Source organism: Calypte anna, chromosome 1 (assembly GCF_003957555.1).
Source record: "Calypte anna isolate BGI_N300 chromosome 1, bCalAnn1_v1.p, whole genome shotgun sequence".
In the NCBI taxonomy this organism is placed as follows: Eukaryota; Metazoa; Chordata; class Aves; order Apodiformes; family Trochilidae; genus Calypte; species Calypte anna.
In genome coordinates, this window is record NC_044244.1 from 43,088,825 (window position 1) to 43,102,756 (window position 13,932).

Consider the following 13,932-nt stretch of genomic DNA (forward strand, 5'->3'; position numbering starts at 1 on the left):
AAGAGGGCATGGTCCTAGAGAAGTATGTTCAGCTCTATCGTGTGAGAGAGCAGGCAAGGCACAATTTGGGCTGGGACTGTGGCCCCTGGCCTCCTGCACTGTCAGCAGTGTGTGGGGAGGGAACCAAAAAGATTATTGCAGCCAAAATCTTCCAATTTATGAAATCCATCATCTTTTAGCCTGTTTTAACTCCGTCTCCGCTCCAGGGACATGGATGAGCCAAGAAAGAAGTAGTTGATAGAAATGCCTTGTGCTCCAGGATGTATCTTATAGTCACTCTCTGCCATAAGCTGTAGCCTCATTTCCCTTTAGAGATGACTATATCATATTAAATCCTTGCACAAAACACAGCAAGATTTCTTGCAGCCCCACACTAATCAATATCCCTATCTTTGTCTTTAGTTTTAGCTGTGTGTTTGTTTCTTCCCAAATCTCAACTATAGTGCAAGTTAAAAACAAAAAACTGCCCTTTGCTGAGCCTCAGTGCTACAGAGACTCAGCCTATTACCATGCCTCTGATCAGGAATGCTGGCACTGCTTTTACACATCCATCTTGTAGGTCATAGTATATCTGACCAGCAAAGCTCAATAACCCTCTCATTTCTCAGTAGATATTAGGTCCCACGTACTTCAGTTTATCTGTACTTTAGCTCAAAGTACAGAAATACTGTACTGTCACTGTACTGTCTGGGACTTACCTAAGTCTTTGCTAGAAGGTGAGATGGAATAATCACAGTGGAACAGCCTTCTTCCGACACCTGATGCCTTGAGGCGTATCTGTCATGTTAAGTGCCTCTTCCTGGAACAGAAGTTTCTTTTAAGGCTCTGGGAAGAGACCAGTTCAGGATTATTTTTTGTATGTGCCCTGTGCTGTAATTTATGAAAAGGTCATAAACCACTTTTTAAGCAGGCTGAATGTGGTTGGAAAAAAAATCAAGCTGTATTGCTGGTTTGATGGGGTTTTCTTTCTCGTAGGTGCTTTTGCACTCTGGCTTGCTGGCTATTTCCCTGATCCATGGGAAAAACTGGCTGCTGATCCATCAGTCCATGATGACTCCCATTTCTGAGCTTATGGGACAGATCAACCTCTGAATAGGCTGAGTAGGCATGAACTCTTTACCTCCTCTAGCTGGTGGACACTTGAATGCTTCTTTTTCTTCTCTAAATGCTTATGATCCGTCATCAGAGGCATCAAATGGTGTAAGTTCACTCACAGGTCAAACCACAGTGTAGGAGGCCTTCCTTTAAGCTCCTAAGCATCTGGGCAAAGTGGCTTCCTTCAACTAGGATCAGAAAACTGGTGGAAAGCTTCAGTGCTGTTCTTCAGATCACTAAGGCACCAGGAAAAAGGTAAATGAGGCTTTGACTCCTTAGCATCTTACTTTTCTCCAGAGGTCTACCTATGGCAGACTACACTCCAAACTGCAGAGGTCTACAAATGTTTGATTTATTCTCAAGCTCAGAAGAGTCTCAGAGCTTCACATCAAATTTTCACACAGAGCTTTGATGGCTGTGTCACTTTCCCCATTTTATTTAGCAGTGTAGCCTAAAAGGTGGCTTGGGAAAGGTGAAGCTGCCTCAGGTGACAAAGTGTTAGAGGCAGCAAAATCCCAGGAAACAGGAGAGGGCATGTATTCCTGCTGCTGGGACAAATGATAGCTACCATTTCTCATATCTTCTTCTAGTGGCATCTGGAGCAACAAAGTCAGGTATTGAGGGTATTGAGGGCTTCTCATTCAATCTCCTTATTCAAACTGTGCTTATTCCTCTTCTGTAGGAGGAGCCAAAAGGTTTCTGGCTTTAGTCTCAAGAGTAGTGTAATAGAATTTTGGGTCTAACACATATGATAAAAACACATATAACCATTAAATACAAACCTCTAATTTTATGCTTTTTAAAGAACATGCTGCTTTGGGGCATCTGTAACTGTGATACTAAAGGGTGGTAGTTATGGACCATGTCATTCACATTAAGCTGTGTTAGTTCCTTAGTTACATGGTCATACATTTTATTGGACATTTAAGTGATATTTATGGATATAAGCTGGTACAGCCAGAAAACACTGAAGTAACTTAACAGAAAAGTTAAGAAATGTCATGAGAATAGCTATAAGACATTGTTATGGGCAGTGCTAGCTGGCACTGTTCACTACTTATTTATACCTTTTCTTGGAAGAGTGTATACCCATGCGTTTTATATCTAAATAATACACCCATATATCTAAAATGGACTAACATACATAGATGGGAGTGAATGCCCTGGGCATCTTGCACCAAATAGATTTTAAAAAAAATCTCAGATGTGTGCACATATGTATATATATATATGGTTATTCATAGCCTCTTTAGAATGTGTCTTATTATATTTGAGAAGCAGCTCCTGACAGGAATGTCTTGTTATTTTTCCATGTGTAGTGTCTAGCAGCAGACAGACACTATCAATTGTGAATAATTAATATTAGTAATTAGATTATGATTTTTCTGAAAACCACCCTTCTCTTGAAGGATTTCATTTGGAAGCTTCCCAGAAATCCCCAGCTTCATACAAGCCAATATTCTAAGCTGTTCTGTCAAAACAGCATAAGTACATTGCTAATTTGTAAGAGTCAGAGAACTTTGGCCTCACAAAAATTTTTTGATTGTTTGAAAACCTGATAATCTTTCCCCACAGTTCCACACAGAGATCAGTTCTGGTAGAGAAAAAGCAGAGCAGTAAAAAAAAAACAAACCAACAACCAAAACATGGAAATGACTGGGATGTTTGCATAGCAATGAAAAATTTGATTTACAGTTTTGTTTTCAGACTCTTCAGTGCTTGCTTAGTTTTGCCTTTGAAAGGATATATTTCCAAAGAAACTCAGGAGCTGTTCACATTCCATCACTGAGATATCAGAGAATTTGCATGACATATTTTAATTTTAAATTAGCCTTCCAAAAGGTACTACATGAAGATATAAAATAGTAAATGTGCAGAATTAATTTTTGCTTTTAAACATATTTTTGGGAGAATCATTACTCCAGAGAGATTTTAAAAAGAAGCACTGTGGTTGTACTAAATATTTTAGAACTGATTTACTGTCTGTCTCCCACTGGGGATGCTGAACCATAGTGCTCACTCGGTAAACATGCTCCGACTTTTGCCACTACAGAATGAAAACAAAATAATGAAAATATGGACCATGCCCACTGCTTTTTTTAAACCAGTAGCTGTTTGCCTCAAATGAAGTATATGTCCCTTTGTGAAAAATGCCTACATAACTTGTGTTTGATGTATGTGTGATTTGGTGTAAAAGTGAATTTCCTTAGGCTTCTCATGACAGCAGATGGTATGTGAATGTATCTGAATCTATTCCTACAGAGAGCATGGAAGCCCAATGCTTTAGGAAGCAACAAGGGCACAACTCATTAAGCAATCTATTATATCAGAAATATTTAGCCCTTACCCTAATCAATGGCTGCCTAACTCTAACACTATTCCTGTGTGCATAGTTAAATAGAAAAGTTTTTATAAAACCCAAGGCCAGGGTTTGCATTCAAAGCTCCTTAGTAAAAGGAAGAACTTAATAGTTCTAGTACATAATATTGTAATAATGAAAGCATGTTTAGTTTAATGCTTGGACAAAAAAACCCACACAAACCCAAAACAGGAAGACACTGGAGTTAGCATCCCACTGAAGAGGAGGGCTGTTATGAAAGAAAGCTAGAGAAAGCCAGGACAGGGGAGAGGAGACTGAGTTCAGAGCTATCAGAGAGGAAACAGAGCAGAGGGTGCAGAGCTAAATCAGGAAGGAGTAGGAGGCCACAGGCAGAATAAGGAGCACTCAGGGATACAAGCATGAGCCTCAAAGAGGGTATAACAAGATGAAGGAAAAATAGCAAGAAGGCTGTGGCAAGAAAATAAAGGTCTGACCAGCAGAAGTGGAGTGTGACAAGAGTCAAAGAAGCCAAATCTCCAGGCTGATGTTTGCTTTACCATATATGTCCCCCAGCCTAAGGAAATTGTTCCTAAAGGGGATGCTTTTCAACGTTTGCATGAAATTAAGAGATATTTATTTCAAAGACTTCATCCCTTTTACATCCCTCTTAGTAACAAAACAGCTGTGCAGCTGTTGGGAACAGACTCCTCCACTAGATGAAAACACAAAAAAGCAAAGTTCAGCCTAAGCCCTTGGTGAGTATGTAACAGCACATGTACAGTGGCTATAATGCAAGGACATCTGGAGTGTCTTAGCAGTTGGTTTATGTTTTCTGTCTCTCATGGATTTCGTGTACATTGAATGGCATTCATTGCTTTAGGACTAAAACTGTGCTTTTAAGCCTGCTAGGCAGCAGAGGGATATTCTACAGCAATCATCAAACACTTTGATCATGGTTAACATAATACTAGGGCAAATATTCCCTCACATTTGCATCAAAATGAAAAAGACATGCTGGTAGGTTTTTCACAGCCTACAATATAATTTCTTTTCTATGTGTTTCAATGGCAATGCTAAGTTCTGTTCCTCTGGAAGGATGGATGAGCAAAGGAAGGTGTTTCTTACTGCTGTCATGGCTATGAGACATATGTAAGGGGAAAAAAAGCACTAAATATTTGCCCTCTTAAATGTTATAAGGTATCTGACACAATCTCAGGCTCAAGGCAGACACTTAATGCAGTGGGAACCAGGATCTCATTAACTAGTTGGCACCACTTGAAATTAATTAGGATTGCAGCAGCATCAAAGATATGCAGATAATCAAAGTTATGTGTACTTCATCTTCATACTGACTTAGCCTGACAGTAATGATTCCAATTAGTTTTTCATTGACGACAATGGAATTAAATCAAGAATTATTTTGGCCCTTTGGCTATGAAATCTGTGTAACCACATGCACTTCTGTAAACATCTGCTTTATTTTTTTAAATTTTCTTTGTATGACAAAGTTCAATACAGGGAATTAATACAGAAAAGAGCAAAACCTTTTCACAGCAGTAGACAGGGAAATCACAGAAGAACTTCCCTTCATAAAATGTTCATAAAATTATGATTTTTGTCCTTGTGTCACACAGCTTTTATTTCCAATAGATAAGATGAAAAAAAAAAAAAAAGATAAACCACAGTATCATTTCTATACCACTACACTAAATGTAAACCCAATTTTAAGTCCTCCAACTTCTCCAAAACTCATAGCATATTTTTTTGCAGAGTACTGTGCTTTATGTTCACTACATGAGAAACAGGCTTAAGTGCACTTTGTGTTTTTCCTAAATCTTATGAGAATAGATGAAGTAGAATCATATTGTGAGGCTGCATACTCGTGAAGCTGATTCTCAAGCTCTGTCTTTAGAAGTGTCTGTGAAACTCCTTCTGGTGGCTTAGTGCCCATTGGGCAGTTGTCATAGTTCAGAATCTAACTAAATGTGCAGGCAACCTTTTAAAAGCCATATGAGGTGTATAAATATATATATATATATATATTACATTTCACCTAAATTCCTGAATACAGATACAGAAATAATTTGAAAATCATACTTACTTGGACTAGATCCAATTTAGAGATACACCAGAAATGGGTAAAGGAAAAGTTGTCCCTGGATAAAAAATAATATGAAGGACTAAATACAGGCAAAAGAATTAATGGTGGTCTAATTACATGCTGGTTTAAGTAGGATATTTTAGTGGACATGTTTAAAAGATTGGCTAATATCAAGTGTATAAATTCAGATTAATTCTAATACAGATTCCTAAGATACTGTACAAAATTCCTCTATAAGCCTATCAAAGCATGCATAATTTTGTGATGATTTGCATTTTTGATTGGAGAAAGTCTGCAGAAGAAATATGAATTTAGGAACTTATTGCAGGGATAAGCCACCATTGCACTGAAAATAGTACTATGGCAACTATAGTGTGCAGACTAAAGGACAGGAAGAATTTCCTTATTTCTGATGAAATTCCTTTCCCTCATTCACTGCTTCTCCATTGCAATTTGAAGAGCAAAGTCTGAGCCTTTGGAGTTCAGGAGATTGTCCAAAGTGTTACGGGTTTGGATTTGTTTTTTATTTTGTTGTTGTTTTTTTTCCCCTCTGGGGACACAATGCTTCTGGGGATCTCTTGTTTCCTTGACAAACTGCACGATTCAGTTGCTGGTTCCAGCACAGCATATGCAGTTTGTGTGAGCATTGCATTCTTTTGCCCTCTATAAAAGAAAATAAAGTCACCGAAAAGTCTAAGGAAAAGGCCAAATTCCCAGGAAAGAAAAACTTCTGCCTCCACGTGTGCATGTGTGTGAATTTTACAGCTTTTGAATGAAGTGATATTTGTATTGCTTTGAGGCATACATGTGTTGCAATAACTTTTATTATTTTGAAAGATGGAAGTGTGAAGAAAGAGGCTCTAAAAAGAAAAAAAAAAAAAGGAAAAAAAAAAGAAAAAATTTGCATTTCATCTGTTTAAAAATAAGCTGTTAAAATGCATCATGCAATTCTTCACATGTCAGCCCGGACAAATGAAGCAAAGATGCCATCTTCTTGAGAAAGCAGGTTCTCAGGTGTGTCATATTCTAAAATGTTCCCTCTCTTCATCACAATGACCAGGTCTGCAGTTAGGATGGTGTGAACCCGATGCTGCCATGAAGAAAATAAAGCAGAAGTTCTCATTAGGATTCTCACTGCAGTTCATTAATGAACCTCATTAGGAATACCAAGTTTGTGCAAGGCTATCCTTGTTTACAGTGCAATTTGGAGTAGGTCCTTATACTACATCTTCAATCTGAAGAGATCTCCAATTACTTCACATCTTCTGGCACCAAGTCTGAAAATATTTATGTATGCACTTCACTTTTGGTCAGTTAAGTGCCATTATGGACATCCCAGCTGTTGGAATAAATCCTATGGCATGGCTGAAATGTGTCTTCTTTATGAAACGTGGGTAAGAAACATCTTAGGTATGCCTGTACTGTCAGATGGCTTAGCATCCTGCTCCACTCCTTGGTCTCTGTACCTTGACTGTCTGTTCTGCACTCCTGTCTGTCTATTTTAGGGCATTCCTGAGCTGTCTTCTTCTGCAAATCCAGTAGCTTCCTCTGAGATTAAATTTGTTTGGGCTACAGGCAATAGTTTAGCCCTATAGGCAACTGGAAGTAAATTATCTGAGTTTGATTATCATGCTGTATGAATGCAGCCAGTCAGGTGTAGACAGGACAAACTCTAAAAGTCTGATATTTCACCATAGAGGCTGAAGGTCAGGGATTACTTTATGGAGTGGATTCTTTTGACATGATAAATTCCATGTCAACTGCCTGTCTAAGCTTTAGTTAAATATGATTATCATACATAGTCATGAAATTCAACAAACCCAGGAGCGACCCAATAAACACCTTCTTGCACTGTCATCTCAGGAGTTGTGCAGTAGAAAGGAAGCAGAGTGAAAGGAAACTAAAGAGGTAAAAATAACTACCAAAGAGCCAGAAGTCTTGTGAACAGTGTGGACTGAGAGGGTCTACTTGTGAGTCTTCACCAAAGTGGTGAACAGGCCGTCCTCTTTGAGGAGTAAGTTTGAGGCAGTGTCACATTCAACTAGAAAACCCTCAGAAAGGACTAGGACAATATCAGCATCCAAGATGTGAGACACGCGATGCTGGAAAAGAGAAAAGAAAATCAGGTGTGTGAAGGAAGGATCAGCCATGACATGAAGAGAGGAAAGAAATGAAGCCAGCTCTGTGAGGAAAGCTAAATATTGATTTGTGCCATTTTGCTTGAGACACCAGCTTTGGAAAGGCAAAGCAAAAGAGAAGTGAGATTCCAGTCAGAAGGACAAATTTGGATGGCAAGGAAAATTTGAATGGCAGGTAACTGAAGGAGAAGATGCTTATTGCAACCCAACTTAAAAACCACATCAACCACCTTTTGAAATCTCAGCTACTCTAATAAATTCATGCCATGACTGTAGACCGTATATAAGCATAGAGTTCAGACACAAATCTCAAATCTAGATTTTGACACAGCTTTCAATAAATGTTTAACCCATGGGTTCAGTTTTGGTTTCTTAGTGAGAGTGACTGCGAATTTTCTTGGAGATGGTGTAGATGCTGAAGTTCTCTGTAAAGTCTTTCTCCAGATCTAAGTGGTTTAATTTGCCCCATTGCAAGATAGCATTCACCGCAACATTTCAGGTTGATAGTATGAGTCTTGACTAGTTCTAGTGTCTGGGAATACTTTCACCGTGTGTTTTAGTTTTAGTTAGCAATGTTTCTAATTTTATATAGTAGTTGTTAACTGGTCAAAGACAAGATTAACTGCCTGAGGCATGAGGAAATCTGCTGGCATCGGTACTCACCGCTATTGTTACAACTGTGCGGTCTGCAAAGGCAGTCATCACAACTTTCTGCAATATGTTTTCCTATCAAAGGAAAAAGCTTACTTCAGTTACTTCATCCTTTTATGTGTCTTCAAGCACATAAGAGAGGATTATATTCCATACTATCTCTGATCTGCGTACAAGTGAAAGCAGGGATTTTCTAAACCATTTCATCTCTTTTTCCACTCACCATACGTATCAAACCCCACACCACACCACCAGAACCCACTGAAAGTAAACACAAGAGGAGAGAAAAAAAAGCTGACAGCTTTCTCTGCTGAAGAGGTCTCATGGCTGACATTTAGGGAAGGTGGTGCTTCCTCTCCTAGTAAATCCATGTGTCTATGATGCTGATGGCTATACTCACTGTGGCCATGTCAATAGATGCTGTGGCTTCATCCATGATGAGAATGCTGCTCTTGCGGACAAAGGCTCGGGCCAGACAGAAGAGCTGCCTTTGTCCTACACTGAAGTTCTCACCTCCTTCTGTGACCATTGCATCTGTAACAAAACCAGTTACTTTGTGTGTGGCACCACTAAAATGCTGTACATTCATACTGTCAGGGCCCAGTGATTTTGAGTGGGCACCTTCAAAGCTCCACTTGTGCACTATTCCAAGCAAAATCCCTGTAAAAACCAATAAGCATAATCCTGACTGAATGCTGTGGAATGGAGTGATATCAAGAAAAGTGAGCACAGCCTCATGGGAAAGGAGCAATATATCATTAGGCAAACAGTTGGCACAAATAGTTAGCAAATATGGTATGCAGGATAATATCCTTAGTAATACGAAAACACTTAATATGGAAGGAAATATGCAAGTTTCTTTCATGAACCAGATCTGAAATGATAAAAGAAAATGCTTTGTCAGTGTTCTAGACATGAACTACAGCTCTGCTGGCAGAGCCAGATTCTGCTGAAGGAATAGAGATAAAACTTCTTTTTAACTTCTCGCTGTCTAGTTCCCCCACTATGAAGCTGAGGTGCTTCAGGATTTTTTCTGCAAAGAGTGCAAAACCAGATTACTCTTCAGCTTCTAAGTAAGAATACTCTTTCTAGTATGGAGACAGAATATTCATTAGGTGCCTGTCAGCTCCTACATGATGGTTTAGAGCGACAGATCCCATGTATCTGTTTACATGCATGCATAGTTTCATTGTTGTTATATGTTCCCAGAGACTTGGCTTAGACATACCAAGGCCTCCTGGCAATGACTTGACCATGTTCTTCAACTGAGCAATCTCCAGAGCTTCCCAGAGTCTATCATCTGTGCACTTGCATTCTGGATCCAAATTAAAGCTACAAAGAAAATGGTAACAAGAGTCTCATTACTGCAATTACAGTTCACTCAGGTCTTCTGCAAAAGAACATTTTGGCATTGTGCATGTGACTTTACTTCTCTTAGACAGACTGTAGATAAGCTGGAATGAACTAGGAAGGTTCCTTCCCTTTTCAATCCCTTCCTGTCCCCCCTGTGCCCATTGCAAACACACCCTGCAATGCTGCTTGTCACCCCCTGATGGCATTCACCTACCGGATGGAGCCACTGAATAATATTGGGTCCTGGAGAATGATGGAGAGTCGGGAACGGAGCGTATGAAGAGGCAATTTGCTGATGTCTATTCCATCAATCACTATCCTTCCTGTTTAAAACAACATGCAGAAGACATGTGAGGGGACTGCACAAAGCATGTGAGCTGTGGGTAGCAGTCAGAAAGATAAAGCAGATGATTTGGGCTGGACTCCAGAGGGTGAGGCCGTGTGTCTCTGCAACCTCTCAGCGCTGTCACATAAACATGGGGAAGGTAAGAGTACATAGTAATGCCAGCCAGAGGGAACCCAGCTTCTTAGTGACACTGTTGACTTGCTTTCCTTTTTTTTCCCCCCTCACCTTCCCTTAAAGGAAATCTATGGCTTCCATGCTATGTGATTAATGATAGCACCAGAAGGATAATTTATTATGGGATAACCTGAGCTTTGCAGTCAAATACAGTGAGAACAAGAGCTACTTCTGTAACTAGCCACAACCAGGCCTTTCTCTGTTCCCTTTAATAGCTGTGGAAGATACCTAATTTGAGATGGTGCACAATTTCTTTTGCATGCCTTAATTAACTTTCTCTCGTTAATTCACCTTGTCTTCTGATAACCCTCATGAATGTATCTGCAATTCATACATCAGAATAAAAAACTATCCTTCAAACTCTAGAAGGAATGAGGTAGGTTGTTTAAAATTGTTTAAAATATTGGAGGCAGATCAGAAAAAAGAAAAAAAAAAAAGAAAAGAAAAAGAAAAAGGTTGTTCTACTCCAAAGAAGTTTCATTTGAGTATTTGGTTGTGAATTAGCCACATACTGGTCTGCTAATGTAAGATTACTGGAAGCAGTCACATAAATCACTCTTAACCTACTAGGTCATTCCCTGAGAACACGTTGCTGCGACAGCTGGGATACTTGGTAAAATAAGAGGATTTTTTATTTTCTAGTCACTACTTCAAGTCAATGAGCATATGGATCTCATCTGAAAATCTGATTTATGTTGTGCTGACTGCTGACATTCAGGCAAGGGAGATGGGGGAAACGTACAAAAGTAAAAGAGGGTGAGAAGGGCAGAAAAAATCTTTTCCCTTGAATCCTAAAACAAAAGTCAGGAACTACTGACCCCACTAATTTTCCTGGATGCACAAACTTCCTCTGGGTTGTCGGGAAAGGATGGGTCGGGGCAAACTCAATGAGGGTACAGTAAGGGGTATTTTTATCAGGCTCACTTGTGCAGTTTCCCTGTGGATTACTTGACTGGGCAGCTGCTCTTCTCCCTGGGAAGTATCTAACATTAAGTTCATCAGTGCCATCTCCCAGCAGTGAGAACCTAACCAGGAACAGGTAAATACGTGGGTAGTCAGAGCTGTGCATGTATTCCTCTTCCATCATTTCCAGTTGTTGTGATGCTGCATTTTATAGATTACTCTGTGTGGGCCTACTCCAATGAGAGACTTGATCCCCATCTAGCTGGACTACCAATAGTCTTATGTTTTTATTAGATGGCCAGAGGAACCAAGATTTCATCTGTAAGGTGCAAAGTTGAATTGTTTTCAAACTTGGAGAATGCCTAAGTCAGGTCATAAGATTTCATCATGAAAAAACAGTGGTTGCATAAACTTGAGCAATTCTTTCTCTTCACAACTGAGGACATGAGTGGGTTATCAGAAGATGAGGTGAACTAATGAGAAAAAAAAAACTATTATGGCATGCCATTGGAATAAGGTAATGCTTTTTTGATAGAAGTCAGGGTGTTCAAGGAAAAAAATAAAGAGCAGATGAGGGGACCTAAGGGAAAAAGTCAATTAGAGAGGAGCTCAGAAACCAGGAAAGTAATGAGGGGCAGCCAAGCAAGAGAGAAGAAAAATATTTTGAGTGGCTTCGGGGGTGGGGGGTGAAAGAAAAGGGAAACACTGAAGAACAAAGAAGCGAGGGTAGGGGAACAAAATGGAACACATACAATTTTTTAAAAATAACAGACATAAGGTACCAAGATGGACAACATGGATGAAATCCTGGTTCTTTAAAAATTACTCTTTATGTAACTTTTGTTAGAGCCAGGACTCCATGCAGAAGTGGACCAGCATAGAGGCCAAATATAGGTCTAGCAGAAAGAGAAAGATGTGCACAAAGGATAAACAGAGCTTGAGTAGAAAAAACTTAGGCATTCCCACTGGGAAAGTCAGGGATACAGGAGGAACAGACAAACAAAAGGTACAGAAAGAATACTATAATAGAAGGAAACTTAAAGTTGCCATAAACATAATTTTTGTTTGCATTATTTATATAGCCAGGAACCCTGGTCATTAATCAGAAACTTGTTACCATAGAAACATAGGCACAGAACAACAACAAAAGGAGTATTAACTGCATTAAATTTACTTATCCTCCCATATCCTACTGAGGTTTCCCTAGCAAACATTTCACACGCAATGGCAAATTAGAATAAAGGAAATCTTTGAAGCAAAAAGATGACTTCCCTGTGGGTTTCCATATTCCCAGGACAGTACACACATACAGGTATTATAAAAGACAGTGTGGATATTGCTACATACCAGTTCATGCCAATTAGCTGGGAGAGTGAAATGCTGCAGGAGTAAAAACATAGCAAAATGTTTCCAAAACCTTAAGGCAGTTTCTAATGTAGTTGTGGGAAACCACGATAAAAAATTAATATCAAGGGAATGGACTTGCTGAGGTCTAATTTCTATTGTGTTAATATGTTGACAGCTATAGTAAGTTAATGCTGTTATTCTTTAGGGACAAATCTAGAGGCTCCGGAGAGCTTCATATTCTTTCTTTCTATATATATATATATCTGCAAAAAGACATATTGTTTTGTCAGAGCATACGCAAAATGAAATGTATAAAAAAAATTAGAAGTCTAATCTGTGCTTAACATTCCCTGGAAGAACCAAGCACTGTTCACAATGGGACACTTTGCACTTTGAAGGATCAGGCATAACAACCCCAATTCTAACCAAGTATCCTCTGAGGCAGAATGTAAACTATCAAAAAGTCTCCTTGTTTCTTCTGAAGAAATAAGAGGGGAGCAGGTCAGGAGTGACAACATATGCCAGTGAAAACTAACCATCAAATATGTCCACCATTCTGAAGAATGCCAAAGACAAGGATGACTTGCCACTGCCAGTACGACCACAGATCCCAACCTGCAAAAGAATCATGATGTTACTTAGGGAGGAAGCTGTAGATCAGACTTGAAGTCACAGAATCATCTGGGTTGGAAAGGACCTCAGATCATCAAGTCCAACCCTTGATCCACGACCGTCGTGGTTACCAGACCTTGGCACTGAGTGCCACATCCAGTCTCTTCATAAAAACCGCCAGGGACAGAGAATCCACCACCTCCCTGGGCAGCCCATTCCAATGCCCGATCACCCTCTCTGTAAAGAATTTTTTCCTAATATCTAGCCTAAACCTCCCCTGACAGAGCTTAAGTCCATGCCTTCTTGTCTTACTGGTTGCTACTTGGGAGAAGAGACCGACCCCCCATGGCTACACCCTCCTTTCAGGGAGTTGTAGAGAGTGATGAGGTCTCCCCTGAGCCTCCTCTTCTCCAGACTGAACACTCCCAGCTCCCTCAGCCCTTCCTCACAGGACTTGTGCTGGATCCCTTCACAGCCTCCTTGCTCATTGACCCATGTCCAGGGACCACAGAGAGGGCTAAATAATTCCCCTGTCACTGCCAATTGTAACTCTCTTCTGCCACCCTGGAAAAGGATAGACACTAAGGAAGGATCTGCTTCAGAAAGAGGATGATAGGCAATTGCTCGACATGGTACCTTTTGTCCTGGTTTGATATATGCTTTAACATGCTTAAGAACAGGCTTCAGGTTGTTCTCATATCGGACACACAAATTTTCAATCTTGATTTCCCCTTCTTGGGGCCAGTCTTTTGGGACTTGAGAGGGATCTGAAATAGTTAACAGTAAAACAAACCAAAATTAATGCTATCACAGGATCACCTTTCATGACATTTCTCTTTCCCCTCTCTCCTGCCTGGGCATCTTCCTGAAAGCACTTGAGAAATGGAATCCC

The 13,932-nt window shown here is 39.8% G+C and overlaps 1 protein-coding gene across 6 annotated transcripts in view; it reads right to left on the reverse strand.

Moving 5' to 3' along the window:
• Window positions 1-4,873: 4,873 nt before the first annotated feature.
• Window positions 4,874-13,932, reverse strand: part of ABCC9 (ATP binding cassette subfamily C member 9) — a 74,606-nt gene continuing 65,547 nt past the window's right edge. For 4 of the 6 annotated variants that reach the window (XM_030466983.1, XM_030466976.1, XM_030466959.1 and 1 more), the window contains 7 exons: window positions 13,677-13,807; window positions 12,965-13,043; window positions 9,873-9,981; window positions 9,534-9,637; window positions 8,706-8,839; window positions 8,318-8,380; window positions 4,874-6,606 (listed from right to left, as the gene is read on the reverse strand). In XM_030466983.1, the coding sequence (XP_030322843.1) occupies window positions 6,469-6,606; window positions 8,318-8,380; window positions 8,706-8,839; window positions 9,534-9,637; window positions 9,873-9,981; window positions 12,965-13,043; window positions 13,677-13,807 (758 nt within the window). In that variant the 3' untranslated portion in view covers window positions 4,874-6,468. Of the gene's footprint in view, window positions 6,607-7,438; window positions 7,619-8,317; window positions 8,381-8,705; window positions 8,840-9,533; window positions 9,638-9,872; window positions 9,982-12,964; window positions 13,044-13,676; window positions 13,808-13,932 lie in introns of all 6 variants that reach the window. The other 2 variants (XM_030466988.1, XM_030466968.1) reach the window with 1 other exon arrangement.